Genomic DNA, 21,833 nt, shown 5'->3' on the forward strand with positions numbered 1-21,833 from the left:
TGGGCTTAGGAATGTCCTTGCCCTGAACGGAATTAATCCGAAGAGAGAAGAAGCGAGCAAAAGTCTCGCGAGTGGGACAGATGCCTATGTAGCCCTCCATGAAGGTGGCATAGCAAGAAAGGTAAAAAACGGCATTGCCGGGAAGGTGGTGAGGCTGGAGTTGGTAAAAATCCAGGATTTGGCGGAAAAAATCAGAAGCAGGAAGGCCGAAGCCGCGCTCGAAGTGAGCAAGAAACACAAAGAACTCACCGGGTTCGGGTACCGGTTCGATCTCGTCGCGGGGAAGCCGGCAGGATACTCCTTCCGGTATCCTTCTAGACCGGTAGAGCCAGTCGATCTCGTGCTGCGTGACGTCGGAGCCTTTCCAGGCTCCGCGTGTGATACCGGATAGATCTATTCCGGGGGCTTGGCTAGAGCTGCCGGCCTCTTGATGTTTGCCAGTGTCAGTTTCCATCCGGGCAAGATCAGCGGAAAGCCCGTCGGAAGCTTCGCTCTGTTGGCTACTAGAGGATGACACGAAAAGAGACTCTTCGCTAGACATACGGATCTACCCGGAAAAACAGATTTCCCAAGATCTACCCTTGCGCGAAGATCTACGAGTAAGAGAAAAAGCAAAAGAAAGAAGGAAGTAAATATCCTACCGGCCCAAGATCTGAAAAGCAAAGAAGAAAGAGGTAAGCGCGAATCGAGCCTAACCTGAGGCGGCGGAGATGCCGAGGGAGAAGGTCGCCGGTGGGGCGGCGAGCCCGTAGTTGCTAAGGAAGGCCGGCGACGAGGAAGCGGAGAAGAGGTCGTCGGAGCACGAACGGTGCGGCCACAGCAGGTGCACTGCAATGAATCTCCGTGCAGCGAAGCTTGGCGAGGCTCGGCGGAGCAGCGGCGGAAGTTCACCGGGCGGCGGAGTCCTGGCGATGAACGGAAGCGGCGAGGGCGCAAGAGGGCTAGGAGCTCTGTGCGCGTGAGAGAGTTGAGAATGCGAAGAAAGGAGGAAGAAGGAGCAGTTTCCCCTTATATAGGAAAAAGAGATAGTGGGCTGGAAACCGCTGGGCCGCGGCGGTTCGCTTCGTGGACCGCCACGTGGCGCGAGGATACACGCGCGGAAAATAGATGCCACAGGGAAGCTGCACGGATCCGGAACGGTAGCAGGGATCCAGTGTGGCGCCATAAGTGCTGGCGCAGAAGCCGAAGGGAAGTGACCCCTGACACTGGCGCGTCAGGTACAATGCTCATGTCATTGACAGGCACTGTACCCGAGAAATTCTCGACTTCGCCGAGGAGAGATTTAATGTCTAAGATACCGGAGAATAAGATACCGGAAAATACCTTGCAAAGAGAGAAAGACGTGAGTCCGGCAAAGATGCCGGGATCTAAACTGACCGCCGGAAAGATTAAACCAGTACTTTAAGATGTGGGAACCTGGCATAGTCTGTTGGATAAAATCCACCGGACTATACCAGCTTCGGGGACTAATGTTGGGGTGATGACCCCCGGTATGCCAAAGGCATGCCAAACCGGATGGTTTGAGCCATCAAGATACCGGTTTAATGTTTATACCGGAGCACAAAGTTAAGTGTTTGGCTAAGTAAAGCTAAGCCGGTATCCCCAAGAGGGGTATACCGGAACCGGGTAAAGAAGACACCGGGCTACCGGCAAGAAGTGCCCGGTAGCACGTCGGCAAGACTGGTCAAAGATTCTCTTCAGAGCTAGAGGACAAAGATGAGCTAAGCAAAGTAGCTTTAAACGAAGCCCTGGCGCCAAAGAGGAAGATGACGCTGAAAGAAGCCGGAGGACGTCAGCCTCCCTGATTAAAGGAGACCCCGGCGTCACTTATGATTAAAGTAACTTTGTAAAGTAGTTTGTCTAGTCAAAGATGCCATTAGGGTTTGCTAGGGTTTCTTCCCCTGTAAGCCACCCTCTCCCCTATATAAGGAGAGGGGCACTCCCTATCGCGGGGATGGTGTACGACGACTCACCATGTATGAATGTTAGACATAAACTTGTAACCTCATGAGATCAATGAATAGAAGGATCTAGAGCAGAGTTCTTCCTTGTGTCTTTCTTCTTCTACCTCTAGTTCTTGAGGAAAGCACCCGGAAGTTCATCCCATCTAACCCAAAACCCTCACCCGAATCCTCTAGCGTCCATCCGGCCCCAACTTAAGCCATCCCATGGCATCTGCTCGTTCACCACGACGACATATAGTGTAGCTTGTGTAAGCATGTGTAATAAAGTGTGTTGTGTAATAAGATGTGTTTTGTAATAAAGTGTGTTGTGCAATATAGTGTGTTGTTGTTCCTAAGCTGAATTAAATTCCTTGAACTTTAGCTGCAGCTGCTGCCTTTCATCATCTACCAAATGCAGGTCTCTGTCATATAGTGCATCTTCATTTCTAGTTTCTACAAACACAGCTCTCTCATTGTTGTCATTCACACTGTTGTCTACATTATCAATGAACAGATCATCATCTTCATCCTCTACATCATAGTCACTGTCATATATCTCAAAGTCACTTCCACTGTCAGAGTCATCGTCCAAATCAGCCAGAGTTTTTTGCTCAACTGTCTCAATAGCTACAAGTGATGCTTCAGATAGAGCAGATCTTGCACCAGATGAAGCTGGTCTAGCAACTGATGGAGTTGGACTTGTGATTGGTGGAGCTGGTCTTGTGATTGCTGCAGCTGCTGTACAAACTGACATAGCTGCTCTTGCAACATTATTCCTGACAATCTCAGCTCTAATAGTTTCAAGAAAATTTGTGTGATCCACAAATATCACCAGAGTGTTATCAGTTGCTGTTGCATTCCTCATCTCATTCATGTCTACATCACTGACAATTGGTAGCAAACCATCTTTCAGATTTTTCCAGGAGACAACCAATACACATGTACTTTATGATCCCTCAAACAGCCAAGCATTCCCAGAATTTCATCAAGCACTAAGTTGGACCAACTATGAGCACTGAGATAATCAAACACAAAAACTGTATCATCAACATACTGCAATCTTTCTCCCAATCCACAGAAAAATCTATTGTGGCATACTTCTAAAGAGAAGTATTCTGAACAGTCACATTATGCACCACTGAAAATCAAACAAGAGCACAATGATAAATTAATACTATCTCATGCACACACAAAGATTCTGTAATGTACACAGTCAGACAGAGCATGCAACACTTGCAGTCAAAAAATTCAGAGTTAAGGAATCTACAAATGAACATAATTTTGCAACTTTTCGATTCTATTCCATGCACGGGGGTTAAACTAAGCTAAACAACACACAATATCCATGAATAGTGCTTTTGATTCTCATATTGAACGATAACAATGCCATGTTCTTCCGCAAAAACACGGCTTCAAATGTCCAATGCAACCCACGGATTTGACTCATATCACCTGCTCTTGAACAAGTCGACGATGGTGCTTCGACGGGCCCATGGCGCAACAAGAAACCACAGACCTCCGAATCCATGGCATCGACGAGCGCTACTCTACACGCGGAGAAAACAAGGAACATGGAGAGAGAGGAGGGACTCGAGGAATAGCATACCGTAGGGAGGTGGATCCTCGTTCCACATCCGCTCGCGCAGCTCCGGCGGCATCACGGCGGCGCGACAGGTTCTCACGGCGGCGCGGAGACGACAGGAGCAAAACCAACGACAGCAGGGAAGAAGAAGGAAGCTGGCTAAATCAGCGCAGGGGAGGGGGCATCGGCGATGGTGCGGACCGACCGAGGGTTAGTGCAAAGATACCCGCGCGACAAAAACCCCCTGGCCCAGCAGCGTGCGTTTCCGTCAGCCAACGTGGCATCCACGTGCCGCGTTTTCATTCGCCAAGACCAAACTATCACGCAATTCCAAAGTTGTTGGACGGCGGTCTCACGGTTTGCAAAATGTTGGACCAATCTATCACATCTGCGACAAGATGGTGTACCGCGGGTGTAATTAGCTAAAAAATGTACCAAAAATTAAAGATTCTGATATACTTCCACTGTTCCCTAATACAAGACGTTTTGACAGCATAAATAAATTAGCCTACCAAAACGTTTTATATTAGGAAACGGAGGGAGTACATGCCTAAAATCTCAGTCGAACCCTCGGGCGGGGACTGGAGAGTGGAGATTCACGGTGGGCATAAGACCACATACCTGAATTACAACAAATTTTACCCAAATTACCTGTCCCGAATTTTCGGAAAATCTCGAACGCCCGGCCTGTGGGGAGACTGGTCGGGCTCACACACTGAATCACGTGCCTGTGATGTGGACGCAAACAAAAACAAGGTCACTCTAAACCCTTCCCGCTCCCTCCCTCCCTCCAGCGGACCGCCGCCGCCGCCACCCTCCAAATTCCAGGACGCGGCCGCTGCAAATTTCCCGCCAACCAACACCCGCAGCCCACACTGGCGCCAAATTTCCCTCCGCCCTCCTCGCATCTGCATCGCTCCGGTCAATAATACCAGCGGCAGCGGAGGGAGCACCCATCTCACCTCCTCCTCCTCTTCATCCTGCCTACCGACGCCGTCCATCCCCACAAGGCAAGAAGCCCCGTTTAGGGTTCCAGCTCCGGGTACCGCAAAGCCCTCGCCCGCCGCCGCCCCTCCTCTCTGTAAGACGGCTTGGCGCCGACCCACCCACCGGCGCCTTTTCTCGATTCGTCCGCACCTCGCCTTCTCCAGGTACCTCCAGCCTCCAGGGGTCTAGATCTACTATGTTTCTTTTCGTTCTCCTTATCAGATTTGTTTTTTTTTTTCTGCTACCTGTCTGGGCTGGTCCGTAGTTCTTAGCTCAGAGCCAGGGCCCGTTTCAGGAATTCCTGACCTTCCTTCAGCAACGAGTTTCAGCCCTTTTTCTACGGCCACAGATATACGAATCTGCGTGCTTTTCTTTTAAGTGCCAATACGTCGTCTGCGGCTTTGCTAGATTCATAGCGAACTGATGTAGAACCATTGAAATTATCTCAATCTGTTTGCTTCTGCAAACAGGAAGCATTTTGACTAGAACACAGGCTTATTATCAGAAGATCAGCTGCTTACTCGCATGTTCTGTTTTTCATCATGTTTTAAATGCTGAGCTTATTTGCGCTCTCGTAGCAAGTCTGCAAGAACTATGTTTTCATCTGCGCAAGCATATACCTATTGTTCAACAATACATTGACAAAATATTTAATTTTTACTTCAAGTTTGAAACTTGGCTTCATTCCTCCTGAAGGTATTGATGCATCTATGCACCACTGGCTTGCTGATAACACCTGCTTTCCTTTCTATCTACAGGAAACGTTTCATATTTGTGTCGTCAATCTGAGTTTGCTACCAACACAGTCAATCAGCCACAATGTCTGCTCAGAGTCAGAGACGAAGGTCTCAAAGAGTCAAGGACATCCGTGTAATATACTCTGAAGAAGACGGCGAAACTGATTTCTGCCCCTTGAAGTCTATCAAAACTGAGATTGTTGATCCTGAAGAGGCTAGTTCCCAGGAGCCTATTGGAACTAGAAGCTCCTTTGGTGCAATCCTTGCCCTTCCTTCACCAACAAAAACTAATGATGCTCCTGTTGCTGACAATGAGGTTGGGCAAAATGTTTCTCTCAAGGATCTAAGAGCTCAATATAAAGCTAAGATCCTCGAGACGAATCAGACTCAGTTTATGGATCTTGAGAATGGAAAACCGGATGAGGAGGTTGATCTGGATGAGCCCCTTATTGCCTTGAAACGCAAGAGACAAAAGACAACCCCTCGTAAAGCAAAAAGGAAGATAGACACGCCAGCTTCTCCACATTCGCCACAAGGTGAAGATACAGTATCAAAGAGGGACGTGACTAGTCCTACACAAACTTCCCCACCATTGCACTACTCAAGGGCGGCGAAGCTTGGAAGAAGAGCTTCGGACCTTAAACATTTGGAAATTGAAAATGCTATTGGTGAGTGGCTGGTAATTTCAACAAAATTTAAGTTCTAACGTTACATTTTCTGCTATGTAGACATACAATCAACCAGCAGAGCGCCCCTCTTATTTTGCCTAATACTGTTTTTCTTAGAAATAATTTTATTTCCATATTATAAATTATTATTGATAAATGCTGTTTTTTCTCAACTTTCAGACCATACTGAAAAAATGGTTGGAGAGGATGTTTGCCGTGCAGAAATGGAGAACAGAATATGTAGCAGAATAGAAACAGAGGTCCATGAGGCTGCAGTATCTACTTTTTGTGAAACCAACTCCTTTGAGGTTGTGCCTCAGGAGCCAGTAGAGGATAATGGATGTGTGGATCAGCCTGGTTTCATCACCCAACCAACCGAACTAAATGTTTCAGATCATTCATGTGAACTTCCTCACAGTGTTGAAGCATATCTGGATGACAATGTAGTGCAAAACAAGACAACTAACAATGTTTCTTCATCAGATTGCATTAATGAAGTGAGCAATCATCAGAAACCATTAGAGGATATATCCAATTCAGATGTGAATATGTCTTCTATTGGGAATGAACTTTTGTTTCGTTCTGTTGGAAAGTCTTGTGATTATTATGTAGATAATGATGGATACTGCTATCCAGGACCTGTCCAAGTTAATACACCGAAAATCATCAGGGCTGTGGAGGAGCCTTCTCCAAATGATGAGTTTAATACTATGCAAAATTCATGTGAAAGCACTGAGATGAATTGCACTTCACTTGAGGAGGCTGTGCAGATGCAGGCAGAAGGTCAATTAGATTCAGTTGTCTGCCATGGTGTTAGAACAAATGATATGTTACTGCATATGAATGTTGCACAACCAGACACTGACTATAATTTTACTTTCGACAAGACTCTTGACTTGGTTCATGCTGCCAATTTTGACACACAAGACGGGCGGCTAGAAAGTATAGTTTTTGATGCTCTGAATAATCATGTGCAGAGGAAGAGTTTGGATACTAAAACTTTTGTTGGAGTCTCAGATTCTGCTGTGATACGTAGCCCACCGGTTGAAGCAAATGCTGTGCATGATAGTCAACTCTTATCTGCCAGTCACAAGGAGGCTTCATCAAAGGATATGAATCAGCTAAATTGTGCAATGAACGATGGCATTTGTAGACCAGTTAATGATCAAGTAGCAGTAGAAGATTTTGGTTTGCAGCATCAGTTATTCCAAGCTTGCGTTGAAATGGACAAAGGTGGCTGTGTAACATCAGAGAGCTCCTCTGTTTCTAAGGAAATACAAGAAATTCCTACTGGAGCTTCAAATTCAGCTGTTACTCACCAGAAAGCCAGTGGACAAACAAAGAAGTCAGACGTTTACTTTGATGAAGAATCAATTGAAGAGCATACTCCAAAAAAACTGTTGTCCAAGAGAAAGGTTTGCAAAGTTTTTCTAACTACATCCCAAAGCAAAGTTGTGGTTTATTTTCTCATATTTTGCACTACTGTTTCCAGATCATGTCACCAACATCTCAGGAGAAGCTTTGTAATGCTTTGACTGGTATTGATTTGCGTGGAGTTGAAAGGCTGAGTAAGCAATCTGTGCTATCTGTAGTATTTTTGTAATACGTTTAAGTAATTAATATTATTATATTGCTGTGTTGTTGATGTGACCTTTGCTGGTTTCAGAGAAGAAGATACATCTTGAAGATTGTGATAGAAATAGACAAACATTACCTCACACAACAAATAGGCAAGACCAATCTGTGGTAAGCACAGACAGGAAAATTAAGGATAGAACTCTCTCCTCTGCAAGCAAAGGAGTTCTGAAGTCAACAGAATCCCAATCCCCTCAACTGACAACTTGTGCTTGCATGAGAAGGTCATCAGCTCTCTTGGACCCTAGGAAAGTTGTTGAGTTTTCAGAGAGACAAATGCACGACATAGAGAACATTGCAGCAAATCTTATCAGAAGCTTGAAGCAGATGAGGAGTATAGTGGACGAAAGTTTGTCATCAGAGGCACTTGCTTTGCTTCCCAATGTTAATTCTGCTGAGGTGAGATATTGTTAAATGCAATATATCCTTGTCCATTTCGAAGTCCTAGTTAAATTTACTTGTCATACCAATTGATTGTTGATACCACAACAAAATAATTAGATACTGGTTCTTTGATGAAATTACACCATATAAAGTGCTACTCACATGTCATGTGGGCCCAAGAGCGGACACCTTAGAACCAAAATATTTGCATTTCACATTTCCTTTCTGTCTCTGTTGCACTTTTTTTTGCTAGCGACATTTTATAACCCAGACATAAAGTTACAAATACTTTCTGAAATGTCTTATAGAAGCTAATGTACCTGATCTGTGTCCCAGATAACTGATGTCTTGTTAGTTCTATCAGACTTCAACATATAGTAATACCATGCAAATTACCTCCTATACTATAGAAACTGTGTTTAGTTGAGACTATCGGAGGCCTATGCTTCCCAGTGGTCTTCTTTATAAGGAAAAAAAGAGCATTTGTAATTATAAATTTTGTTGCTGACATTCTGATCTTAGGCTATGAAAGCAAATCAACTCTTATCTGCTCCCATACTTGTCTGCTATCTTATAATTCTAAATTTCTAATGTGCAGATCAGAGCAGCATCTGAGGATGCATTGGAAGTGGAAAGAACTACAAGGAAATGGTTGACAATAATGAACAAAGATTGCAACCGCTTCTGCAAAATATTGGTTGGTGTTTTATCAGATTCTATGATTGATTATTAATATTGGTGTCTATTCTGAACTCTCAACTTACATTTGTTTTGTTGCTGTTAAAATTTTAATGACAGACAGTAGAGGGGAAAAAGGCCGCTTCTCATTCTGAAGTGCTGAGGAAACGGAGGAAGATAACATTTGCAGATGAAGCTGGAGGAACGTTGTGCCATGTAAAGGTGTTTAGTGATGGACAAACCTCTCCTTCTGAATGCCAGAGAGAGTTATGAACATCCTTTGGAGTGGTTGCATCAAGCAACTCTTATCATCATAAGGTGCTTTGTAATAGAAGAAGAATTAAACAAGCTGCTCTCCATCCGTTTGGAATAACTGGAGAATGCTTCCTTTCATGGTAAAATCCAGATGTGGTGACAATGTAGTGTATGTTATATATAGCAGCCATCAGGTTGGTGACATTCTTGCTGTAACTTTAGTGTATTCTTGCCCTATCTGTATGCTAAGATGTAAGAGTCCAATGTAAAGCGTCATCTAGAACTGAACTGTTCCATGAGAACGCCTGTTATTGTAAGCTGTAAACAAGAAGCAATTGGTTTGTGAATTGACTTTTTCAAAGATTGTTTTGGGGTGACCTGATTGTTGGAATAAAAAAGTTACCCAACTGGGCTTGTTGTGGATTCCCCTCTGGTTTTGCATAGGTTTCATATTGTATATCATGTGAAATTTCTTTATTAGTGCTTCTTGTAGAACTGGCAGGAGATCTGCTAGTTGATTTTTTTTTTTTGAGAGCATGCAAAATGCGTGCTATATTTTGTATAGAAGGTAGAGAACAAGTTTACAAGAGATTACAACCGATTGCATACAATCAGCTTAACCCTCCAAAACTCCACACCTAAGCACCTAGGCCTCGCTCTTGCACTAGGATTTCCTCTCCTCCGGCTCTCACACTCATCCAAAGCTTGTACTCATCATGAATCCTGTATACCAACTGGGATACATCACACTGATCTCTGATGTTGCCAAAAACCCTGGGGTTCCGCTGTTTCCAGATCAGCCATGCCATGGCGATTACCAGCGTATCGAACATCCTCCTGTCCGGCCTTGCGACCTGCCCTCTGGCCTCCGTCCACCAAGCTTCCAGGGTACTGTCTAACCCCGGCTCCTGAAGCAGAAGCCCCGCCCTTCTCAAACCTCGGAACCAAAGTTGCCGCGCGTAAGCACATCTGACCAGCACATGATCCACATTGTCTTCGTCATGCAGGCAGACCGCGCAGGAGTCGGGACTGTCTTGTAGTCCATGTCTGTGCCTCCGATCAGACGTCCAGAGTCTTAGTTGGTATATTGAAAAGCAGGTGATAAGACAATGTACAGGATTTACCTGGACATATCAGCAGCATGCCGTCCACCATAGGTGGAAAACTAGTGGGTTGATGGTCTTTGGTTTTGTCACCATCTTTGGCACTCTGGCAGTGGTCTTTGGTTTTGTCCAGAATCAACCTTTCCGATAGCTGGACGTTTGATGCAGAACACACCTATTGCTGATGTTCTCTTGTTACCTATGGACATGTCATCTGCACCCACAAAGAGGGTTGCTTAAGAGGTTCTATGTTAGGCACGGTGCATTTGAGTGTGGAGTCGTCCGGTACCTCCGAGCTATTTTCTCTAAGTTGTGCCTCAAGCCTTGAGCTCCTGCTTGAGATTTTCCCCTCCCGCATGACACTATGATGACAGTGGTCGCCACATTCTGGTGCTTGTGGACGGAGCGAAATAATGCAGAATGTAGGATGTCTGTGAAAGAGTTTCAGTTTACTGGTCGAAGACACGGGGAATGGACTGAATTCTTTGCGTAGAAACCAAAAGAGGCCCAGCAAGGTGTGCTCCAATGGCAACCTCCACAAAATGATTGGATCATGATAAACACTGAGAGATCTTACGGTGAGGATGGGGTTGCATTGCACATGATCATAATGGAACTGACGGACGCTCTACTCAATGCAATAGCCATGGCAGATCATATGCGAATCGACACCCTGTTTTCGCTAGATATTACCTAGTCCTGAACAAGCGATCATGGCAACCAGCTATGATGATGGACCACTTGGAGCCTTGTTCAGAGAAGTCAAGTAGTTTATGTGCATTGTTCTTGTAAGAAGCCAACCCATGAGCTGGCAGCGCTAGGTGCAGAGAAGTCAAGCATCACAATCTCCATAGTGCTGTAATCAGGGCTATGTCTGGCGATGATGCTGTGCCAAGTTAATGAAATGTCTGCGTTCCATGTAAAATAAGGTTGGATAGAGAAGCTGCATTTGATATTCAAGGTTCGGATTGTCATGTTGTTATGGAAGGGAATGGCAGGAATAATATAAACTATAAGTTTAATCTTAACATATGTCACTGCAATTTCAAGCATTCCAAAAATGCAACTTCAGAAAAGGGTCAATTAAATATATGCCATTTACATAGTGAGATTTATAAAAGTATCCATGAGCTGGCTGTGGCATTTGCTAAAGGTTGAATGGTTGATTTTGCAGTGCCATTTTTCGGAAATATGCAAGGCCATTAGTTTCAGATGCTTAGAAATGGAATTAACAATATAATTTACTGGGTTAATTCGATGTATAATGCTCCCAACTTCGTGTATATTAGAGAAAAAAAAATGACAAAAAAGACTTACAAAAGCCACTGCAAAAATGGCCAATTCGATATATGAGAGTGCAAGATGAACTTATCATACTATCCAAGTGCTGGCAATACCCTTTTTTGGGTAAGTTTCTATTTATCTTGCATTGGCATTTTTGAAACTCGGAGCTATGGCATAATGACCCTAAATTACAGTGTGCAATTGTGTGGGTTTTTCAACTTCCATCCTTACAAACTACCAACACATCAAATGAAAACAAGAAGAACTAGGTCATCCCAATAAGAGAAGCAACAATTTCACCCCAAAAGGAGGAGACCAAATCAGACAATTTCAGTTAGGAGTCACATGCCCTTGTAAGGAGTGCCACTCTCTGCCCTCTTGATTGGATGTTTTGCAATGTCGTTGTTTGAGTTCATCACATATTCACATTAATCTGTATTATCCAACATGCAACGTAGAAGAGCCACAAAAGCAACAAGACGACCCCACTACATCCATAACACTATCCAAACCGGATTTCCTCTAACAGAAGAACACAGAAGCACCACAATTCTTAGATAGAAGTTTGTTTGCAAGATGATTGTGACGGCCTTATATAGAATTATAGAATGGGTTCAAACTGGTTGCTATCATCAGTCGATCACCTTGTCACATCAAATACCAAGAGATATTTTGGTTGATGGTGAATGACATCAAAAAGCAATCACTTCAGTTTTACGATAAAGATCAAGTTACTACCATGACTGCAGTCATACTGGGGGTACTAGTTGCTTCCTTTCCTCAATTGTGGCACTGGACAGCTGAAGATTCTTATGCACTCAAAACAAAAATTACTTACGAGAAATAACTTTATAACTAGAACGTGATACAATGAGTGATGTAAGTATCAATAAATAGTATACCCGTAAATTTGAGAGCAGATAAGCTGCATGCTAATGTTCCTTTTTATTTTCATGCCCTTTCAGAGTAAAGGCAGAACACTAAATAACCCGTATCATCTTCTGTCTTATTTCAGGACAGCTATTTTTTAAAGCATAATAACACATTAAAAACACTAATCCTTAGTCAGACTACACACACCTGTATCCGTGTCTATTCTGCAAACTGTCGTCACCTTGCATGCTAATACTTGTATTTCCTGTGTCCTCTTGTAAAGTATGTAAAAAGAACACCCTGCTGATGTATCCTGTCGAAACTCTGTTTCCCGTGTCTCCTAATTAAGAGAAGAGCAGAGAGATTTCTTCTGTCTGTGCTTCTCTATCTACAACAAGAACTGTTGCTTTGTTGCTTTCTGTGTGTACAATGCTGTCTGTACTCACCCTTCTAGGACCTGAAGAGAGATACCAAGTGCCTAAATGGGCACCTGAAATACGAACCCAAGTTCCAGAGTGGTTATTTTTCTTGCGTGCCTGTTTATATGCCATTTCCAGCAGGCGCCGACGAGGCAAATGGGCTTTCTGGGAGGAGTTCAATCTGGTTACTGCAATCATAAATGCAGGCATACGATCAACAACAACTACCAAATAGCTCAGTTAACGACAATAGGTAAATGCAATGCAAGAATTGCCGATATATATACACACACTTGAGAGTTGAGACTGGTGAGTACCTTTCTTGGTCTTGGTAGTTGTTGGTTGCCTGTATGGGAGGGGCCTGGCTTGTTGAGACGATATCATCGAGTGGATCAGGCGTGTCAAGGGGATCCATCCGCTCCACTTCTTTGGAACCTGGGCACGTAACTACGTAAGAGATCCCATTCTCATATAAGAGATTGCAACTTGGAACGGCTAAAATAAAAATAATACATGTGGTGGCACCAACCAACCTGCGGACTGGGAAGTGAATGGATCGACGTCCCCGATGTTACAGTCGAAGTAGGCGCACTGCGGCTCTACACGGAGCCCAGCGAAGTGCCTCCTCTCCAGCTCCAACAGCTGCCTGTCGCGCTTCATCTCCACCAGTTGCCTCCTCGCCAGCCTTGGAGAATCATACTCTGGCCGGACAAATATATACATTTGGTGTTTATTAGGTGAAGAAACCAGGCTTCCTCAGACTTCTATACATATTTGCAGATCATTCACACTATATTTATACCTGGATAGAAGTCTGGATCTGTGTCAATCCAGCGTGGAGGATAGTAATGCATCGTCGGCTTATTGCAATTGGTCCTGTCCACACAACAATCCGTTGCTCACAGGTGAATTATACAAGAAGCTGCTCATAAATTTGTTTCCTACTATGTAGAGCATTGTGTAATGACATGATGAACAGTGTTACCTGTCACTAATGCATTTGGTTTTCTCCCTGTAGGCTTTGGCGAGGACCCGCGATCCACAGATGAAATGCGGGTTGCGCCGCATTAGGAGGGCCGTCACCGTCTCCGGGTTCTGGAAGCTCACGAACCCGAACATTCGCTGGTCTTGGCATGGGATCCTCACATCACGCACTGGACCATACTGCCTGATGGATCGATAAACCCAGAAATTAGAACACACATAAAAGAAGCCCAGATCATTCATCTTTACTAGTTAGTAGTAGTATAACGTGATGTCTAGCTAGTACTGGTAGTTCAGATGGTAGATCGCATAATACAATGAATAAGTACCCAAAATAATTGGCGACGTCGTCCTCGGTGAAGTTGCTGTCGGAAGGGAACGTGAGGTATATCTGGTGCGAGCTGGCCGGCAAGTCACCTCCCCTGTCGCTCCGGCAATCCGTGTACTTGGCGGCGTCCTCGGCCAGAACCACCGAGTGCTGCCCGTGCGGCCTATGGACATCATCAGCAGATGCATGTAAGTATTTAAAAAAAAAATCAACATTGGTTCAATCATGAATTATGTTTCTATCAAAATTGGTATTTCCAATCTGACTCACCTTTCTATGACCCTGATCTTGTTGAGGCGGGAGAGCAGCTTGGTGAGGCTGTATCCAGCCTTGCCATGCCGCTGGCTCTCGGTCAGGTAGCCGTCGGCCTGGAGGCCCTTGCCGTACTTCTCGCCGTAGAGCGTGGGCAGCGAGGCGATGGACACCGGCTGCCCCCGCCTCGAGTGCAGCAGTTCTGTGATCTCCACCTCCAGCCTCTCTAAGGATCCTGGCGTTGTCCCGCCGTGGAGGTCCAGGGCGAACGACCCGTCAGGGGAGTACACCTGGTGGTGCGAGTAGTGGCAGTTCTGGCCGTTCTTGCAGACGCCCTTGAAGAAGTAGTGGCAGGGCCGTCTGGACGACACCGCGTTCGACCGCCGGCCGGCCGCTGCCCTCGGTCCGGCGGCGCCATTGTGGAACGCGTCCTGAGGGAAGTAGTACCCACCGCCGTCGAGGTGGTCGTCGACGAGCGGGTGCTGCTGGTCACCGCCGCGCAGCCCGTAGTGGGTTTCGGTGTCGACGAAGGCGTACTCCTTCTCCGTGGCCGCCTGTGGCGGAGAGTCCCAGTACTGGACGCTGTAGGCGGCGGCAGCGGCGGGGGAGAAGTGACGGACGGCGGCAGGGTGGGAGCACACCTGCTGGTGGTGGTAGCCGACGACGGGGGAGGCGGAGCAGCGGGCGTAGATGGCGGTGAGCGTGTTCTTGGCCTCGCGGATGGTATTGTGCAGCGACGCTTCGGTGCCGTAGGCGAGGTGCACCATCTCGTTCTCGTCGGGCTCGCGCAGCAGGATGCATCCCACGATCTTGCACACGTTGTCCGGATCCACGCTCTGCACCTTGGAGAAGATGATCTTGGCTAACTCCGCAGGCTCCATTGCCGCTCACCAGACCTGGACATGGATTGGATCCGAGCGCCCGTCCTCGCCCCCCTGTATATAGGTAGGATGGTAACTAACTATGAGCAGGCGGATCCAAAACTTGTGGAGGTTGGTTACACTGGGACTAATCCTCTACCACTAGCTCCATGAATGAAGAGTAAAAATCTGGGACTAACCTCAAAAAACCAGAATGTGCAAGAGACCACTGGACTGGAATGGACGCGTGTGAGACGCCGGCGAAGGGGTTATAAGTGTGAGGCGTCGGCGGTGGCTCTCTACTACTCTAGGGCACAGCCGTGTGGCACTATAGGATCGGAGGGTTTATAGCCGCGCGCGTTGGGTCAGGAGAGGAAGGTTCGGATGGTGGAGAGGAAAAATCGCTGTGAAATGGTTGGATTTTGACTGGGGATGCATATCTGATTATCAAAACAAAACAAATTAACTACTGCACCGCCCGAGATACATGGTCTGATATGTTCTTCTTTTTTCTAGAATAATAATCTAACAAAACATTATGGAAACCTCGTGCGGTTCCTGTTGCACCAGAATCAAAATTTAAGATTTTTTTACCTCCCTGATTACCTGAGAGTGCGCGGAGCAAACCTACGAGTGGTTGATATAGTACTATGCACATGCATCACGCCATACATGGAGGTTTTATGACTGTTTGGAAAGTCCACATGCATCACGCAATGCATGGAGAAAATTCTGGAAAGAAAAGATATGCACTATTCTTTATTGGGAGAAAAAAAGGAATTAGGGTGTATGTATTTGTCAACTTTTTTTTCCCTTAAGATTTTTTTTTATGAAATTGTCCACTGATCTATCTAATAATTAACAATAGTACAATAATCTCCCGAAGTAATAAAAAACTACAAATAGGTCTTAGGCCACCAAGCGACAACTACCAGCATAGCAGCGAGCCTTCCCACCGTACCTCATTAGAGTTGGGCAAATCGTGTCGTTGTAGAGCTTGTCGTAGACATTTAGTAGAGAGACATGAAGTTGAAGTATCGAGGTCCAACAGACAAGCACACCAAACCAGCAACCATCGCCAAGGGTAATCGTTGATGCCTGACCACCCGACAAAGACACATAAACTAAATAAAACAAAACAAAATAGGAAACCTTCCACTGGCAAAAGGCTTGGTCCACTGTACCTCCAAGGCATGAAAGGCCATCGGGGCTATGCTGACCCTGGCATCGCCAGCGGAGGGGACGGAAACCCTAGACACCTTGGTATTACCTTTTCTCTCTCCTCTACTCTTACCAGTTTAGAAATCTACGTAGGAAATTGTTATGGGCATAAATCAAAGCTCATACGTACAAGATTTGCAGGGATCAGCATGAGTTCCATACAAATTTGGCACGAATCTTAAATCATCAATGTTAACTGGGCAACGCCTTCACCCACCTGTTGGCAGTGGTGAAATACGGCCGCTGCTTCTTCCCCTCGTACTTCATCGTGTTCATTCCTCTTTCACGCACATGGCTCGCTTTTCTTCTATCTTTCTTCACCCTCATATGCAACAAAGGTTCGAAATTTCCCACTCATGTATAGGGTATAGGGTAGGGGGTGAATAGGTGCTACCAAATTTTAATTTGTTTCTTCAAATTAAGGCTTCAAAATAATATAGAATGTCTACAATGTGATGTCCCAGTTCCTACACCAACAACAAGGTTATTGAAGTACTTGTAGCAGCAAATATTATTTATAAAGTTCATCCCTTGGAACCTTTACAAATGGAAATAACACAAACATCCACGTTATCAGTGAGGCCACGTTCTCACCCAAAACGGTATTTGAAAATAGCCTAATCTACAGGTTCCTAGGATAACATTATTTGAGGGAGGTTTAAAATAACTAAGAACAGAGTAAATGATAAAAATAAACTACCGACGAGGAGTAACCTCGGCAATGTCCATGGATGATGGACTTAGGGTTTCTAGGAAAAGTGGTGCGCCGTAAACTAGAACAAGCTAGGGTTACAACAATGATTCAATCTCTCCCGAGTGCGCACCGGGGTTACAAAAGCCGCAAACCCAATTATGCATACTCATTAGTAGCTCCCGAGATTTTACTTGAATTGTAGACTCAGGTCGAATCTCCAGATCATGACTTCCTTTTTTTTATAAATGAACCCGCATATTAGAGCAGTGTTTTTATTTTTAACTTATATTTTGTCATGGAGATTTTGGTAAATGATTCTGGTGCTTCTTGCTGAGGAGGAACCAGTTAATTGCTCTTGGGAAAAAAAACGACATAAACCTACTTCAAACTCAACTCCTCGGAGTCAAATTCGGTATACTAGCATAATTTGGTTCGGGCCACAAAGGTCTTATGGAGTTCCTTTGTATAACAGGTACCCAACGCGTCTGTCGGGATTTTTCATCATATTATTGATATGGAATAATCTTGCAGAATGCAGCTTGTGCGAGTGCCAGGTCACATAGGACCATTCCTAGAATCTTACCATCATTTTCTTTGCGGACATAGTATCCAAACATTTTATCGCGGCGGATGCGGTCTGAGAATGAAAATTTTATATCGATTGCCTTGTTTCGCTGATGCATCGGCTGAAATCGTCGGTTTGTACGTTTATCCAAAACTTTATTTATTTCTTTGGGTGCGTCCTGAACGCTTCTGATGGGAGTAATTGATGAGTCTATGATTCTGGTGTTTACACCGATAATAGACTCGAAATTTCCCTCAATTTTTTTATATCTTCGTTTTCTTCGGGCGCGCGGCCAGAGCTTCCGATGGGAGTAGCCCCCGAGGTTATGTTTGGGTACTTGTAGCCAAGCATAGGCTCCAAAAAATTATGTGTACACCCGAATATCCCTACAACTAAAATAATTAATGACCAAAATATTTACATTAAATGCTTTACCTTTTGCAGAAAAAATAAATCTTTTTTATCGGGTGTGCGACTAAAGCTCGTGATGGGAGTAGCCCGCGAGGCTATGGTCGGGTTCTTGCATCTGATCATAGGCTCGAGTCTCTTTATAATTTGTCAATTCCAACCCTCATTTCGTCGGGTTCAATTGTTATGAATCCGAATAATATTTCCATCGCTCACGACGCCAATGATGACGATGGTGGTGTGCCGAAGTTGGTCTGACAAGACTGATTTGATGCGTCAAACATGGGTCATAAATCACAGTGTGATAAACGTGCAATGTTGTAACATCCCAACTTTTCAATAAAGAAAGAAAGAGAGAGTTTCCCAAAAACCCAAAATTTAGAACCAACAAAAACTTTTTATCATCATATAGTGCTATGCATGTAGAACACCTTGTTCTTTTTTTAGTGTGCATTTTGCCATGATGCTTGGTTGTGTGATTACACTTACACTAAAACCCTAACCATGTTCTCTTGATCATCCAAATACAAGGAAAAAGAAAAGAGAAAGGAAAATATAAAATTTCACCTCAACACACACATAGGGCTTATGCCATTTTTGCAAATTCTTAACCTAGACCATTTTGGCTTGCACCATTGGTTGTAAACGGTTACTAAACACTTATTGGTACTTTTGGAATCAAAGAAACTCAAATAAAATTGAAATAAAATGCAAATTCCAAGTTACATGCAATATGGTCACATGTGACATTTGTAGCCTGATGCCCACTTTGAGCCCCTGATTTGGAAGATTTCTAAACTATGCTTTGCCAACTCTTTGCATCTCATCTAAGACAACATCAAGGAGAACAACTTTGCCCAAAACCATCACCCCAAATTCTTTCTCATTTTCAAATTGTGAGCAAGCAAAGTGGAGACCTTGAAACATATGTAAGATCATATGCAATATGTGATTTTGCATTTCAACTTCATTTTGACCACCACCACCTCCATTCTACTTCTCTTATTATATCTTTACACTCCACCAAAAATCTTTTCAAAATTTGAAAATAAATTTCTTTCGGGCATTTTATCAAACACTTTGTGGGCATAGAGGAAAATGAGGCCCATGCTGAGATTTTGAGTTGGACCAAGTCCAACCCTGCCCTCTCTGCAGCTCTGGAGACACTCTCCACCTCTCAGCACCAGTGCCCCTCCTTGCCAGCACCTCCACTTGCTCAAAATGACAAGGGCATGACCATGCCGTGGCATGGCATGGCCACCCCGTGCCATCTCCGTCACCTCACTTCCACCCTGCACCACCATGTCTGGCATGCTCCTCTCACTCTCCTGATCACGCCCAGCCCCAGCCTCGACGAGAAATCCCATCGCAGTGTGCAGAAATCGACGTGACCAGACGCGCCCAAACGTGCACACGCACGCGCCAGAGCGCGCACGGCGAGCGACACTGGCACGCCCAGAGCACCCGTCGCCTCGCTCTCTCGCATCACCTCCGCCCTGGCTCTCTGCACCACCCGCTTCACGACGTCACCGTGCACCGCCCAGACATCGCCATTGGCCCGAGGGAACGCCACAGACGACGCCCATGTCGCCGACGACCGTCGCGGGTACTGGCCGCTCCCGTCACGCGCACGCGCTCGTCTCTCCCTCGTTTTCACCGTAATCAAGCGCTACAGCACCGCCAGGACATCGCCTGCAAGCGCGTGTCATCGCCAGTGCTCCTGCGCCACCCTACCGCCGACGCCATGGCTTACCTCACCGCAGACCCGCGGCCTCTCCTCGCTGCTATAAAAGGAGCACCCCGCTCCTCAAATTGAGCACGCACCCCGCCTCCCCTCTTCTCCCTGACTCGCCTAGCAACCTCACAGCTCCACATTGTCCACCAGATAGCCCCAATCGCTAGCTCACTGCCGCGCTCCGTCGCCGAAGATCGATGGAGCAAGACGCCGCCCCAGGAGACGCCACTGCTACCAGGCGCTTCGTCATCGTCGACAACGTCGCTGCGCACACCTCCGACGACCGCCGGAGCTCCGACGAGCTCACCGACCCCCTACCGCCGCCGCCAGTGAGTTCTCCTCTCGTCGGAGACGACGACCTCCCTCGACCGTGCGATCCTCTTCTAATCGCACGGCTCACGCTCAGCGTACTGATTCGCTGGCTAAGTCCCACTAACGGGTGGCTCCCACCCTGTCAGCTGGCCCGCTGCGATGCTGGGCCGGCCCAAGTCCCTCTCTCTCTGCGCAGCGTGTTAGCGTTTCCCGCCGGCCCAACTAGTTTGAATTCGAATTTCCAGATTAGATAAATTTTGCAATCTGATGTCAACTTCAAAAATCAATAGGGACAAATCTACTTGGCCAAAGTTTACAAATTTTATATATTTGGAAAGCTTATCAAAAGCTCTATCCAACTACACAAGTTTGAAAACAAGATCTGTTGTAGAATTAAAGTAGTAAAATAAACAAGGCAGGGACTTTTGTGACTTCAAATAATTCTTAAAAATCAACCAAAAATGCTATTAAGTTGATTCCAAATCCTATAGCTCACATTTTACTTACACTAATTGTTTCTGCAAAAATATAGCATGGTTACTTTGAGTGATCATGGCCTAGATTAATTAAAGGACTATATGGCTATTCTTAGTCAAAGATATTGTCCAAAACTATTTGTAAATCGTATGAGAGCTTCTCTCTCATTTAAATCTTGTCACAAACATTTCAAAATGAGGTAGAGACCCTGGTCCTTTAGGTCTCATGTGAAATTGTTTGATGATATTAAATCATCTCTATGTTAGGATTAAATTGTATGAGGTGCTTCACCTCATTTAAATCATTTTCTTAAATGATGAGTATGAAGAGGTTGAATTTGGTCAACCTAGGTCATATATTCTTCATGAAGGAAATTAAATTGTAATAAGATAATGAGAGGAAATTATTTTGCTAAGGAATTAAAAGTAACACCTTAATTAGTATGAGAGGAAATTATTTTTCTTAAATAAGAAAACAAGTCCACCCACTTAATAGTAATGTGTGATGCTAGCCTAAGTTGTGTGACTCATGTGTGTGCTTAGTTTAGTACTTAAGTTTGGTATGATGATTGTATACCCCGTATTCGTATTTTAGACGCTATTACCGAGGAGTATCAAGAGGAGGAGGAGGTCTACTTCCAAGGAGAAGAAGACCACTTTGACCAATTCCCCAACCAAGGCAAGATAATACTCTTGCAAAGTGCAAAGCTCAGCATGAGCAAGGCATCACCCTTTTACTTTATGTTCATGATCCTATTTCCAAGTTTTACTTTACAAGCTTTATTACTTTTGTTTTATCAAAGTACTTTTTGATTTATGATTCACTTGGTTAGTATTGGATTAGTACAAGAGTATCAAAGTTAGCCTAGAAGCAAAGCAAATTACTTAGCACCCCTCATACCTAGATGCTAGTGCTAAAATAAAAATGACTACTCTAGATGGGAACATGTGTTTGTGAAATGATGGAGAAAACCTTGGAATGATGAGTCATTTCCATTTAATGATTTTGAAGGTGAATATGACATGAATTTGACTTGGTGAACTTGATAAAAACTGATGATTGAGTTGGATGCGATACCATTCCAATTCTTGAGTACCCCCACGATACCTGATTATGGGTAAGGCTTCGCTGGAAATTTATGTGTCTTAGTATGGGTTCCCTCTAAACAAGCGTCATAGAGGTTATGCCGAGGCTGCCTCCGTTGAAAGTGAAATGACGTGAATTAAGGTGAATGGTACGGCCAAGCCCTGTGTAGTTCCCGGGATAACAGTTGGCTATCACCGGGAGGCCAAGCTCATAGGGAGAGGTGCCTATACTAGGAGGTATAAGTGAAAGGTTAACGGTTGATGATCCGCGTACTGAGTTACGATGATTCGGGGTTATCCCTGACGGATGTAATCAAATGTTGTGGCACAAGTGTGCAACCTCTGCAGAGTGTAAACCTATTCG

At 45.0% G+C, this 21,833-nt stretch overlaps 2 protein-coding genes across 3 annotated transcripts; one reads left to right on the top strand and one right to left on the bottom strand.

The window, feature by feature from the left end:
* Positions 1-4,286: 4,286 nt before the first annotated feature.
* Positions 4,287-9,230, top strand: LOC127326192 (uncharacterized). The gene is made up of 7 exons (XM_051353057.1): positions 4,287-4,676; positions 5,271-5,917; positions 6,098-7,332; positions 7,410-7,485; positions 7,584-7,951; positions 8,535-8,633; positions 8,735-9,230. The coding sequence occupies exons 2-7, from the start codon at positions 5,332-5,334 to the stop codon at positions 8,885-8,887; spliced, it is 2,517 nt and encodes an 838-aa protein (XP_051209017.1). The 5' UTR covers positions 4,287-4,676; positions 5,271-5,331; the 3' UTR covers positions 8,888-9,230.
* Positions 9,231-12,074: 2,844 nt separating this feature from the next.
* LOC127326195 (zinc finger CCCH domain-containing protein 54) lies at positions 12,075-15,406 on the bottom strand. Of its 2 annotated transcripts, none has more exons than XM_071819096.1 (8): positions 15,173-15,406; positions 14,131-15,047; positions 13,862-14,023; positions 13,534-13,716; positions 13,351-13,424; positions 13,082-13,249; positions 12,866-12,995; positions 12,075-12,736 (listed from the first exon to the last, which is right to left on the bottom strand). In XM_071819096.1, exons 2-8 carry the CDS (start codon positions 14,991-14,993, stop codon positions 12,670-12,672), a joined length of 1,647 nt encoding a protein of 548 aa, XP_071675197.1. In that variant the 5' UTR covers positions 14,994-15,047; positions 15,173-15,406; the 3' UTR covers positions 12,075-12,669. The 2 variants fall into 2 exon arrangements, with proteins under 2 accessions (XP_071675197.1, XP_051209021.1); XM_051353061.2 differs by having other exon boundaries at positions 12,866-12,983; positions 15,173-15,390.
* Positions 15,407-21,833: the final 6,427 nt, after the last annotated feature.

The sequence above is a fragment of the Lolium perenne genome, chromosome 4 (assembly GCF_019359855.2).
Source record: "Lolium perenne isolate Kyuss_39 chromosome 4, Kyuss_2.0, whole genome shotgun sequence".
Lineage (NCBI taxonomy): Eukaryota > Viridiplantae > Streptophyta > Magnoliopsida > Poales > Poaceae > Lolium > Lolium perenne.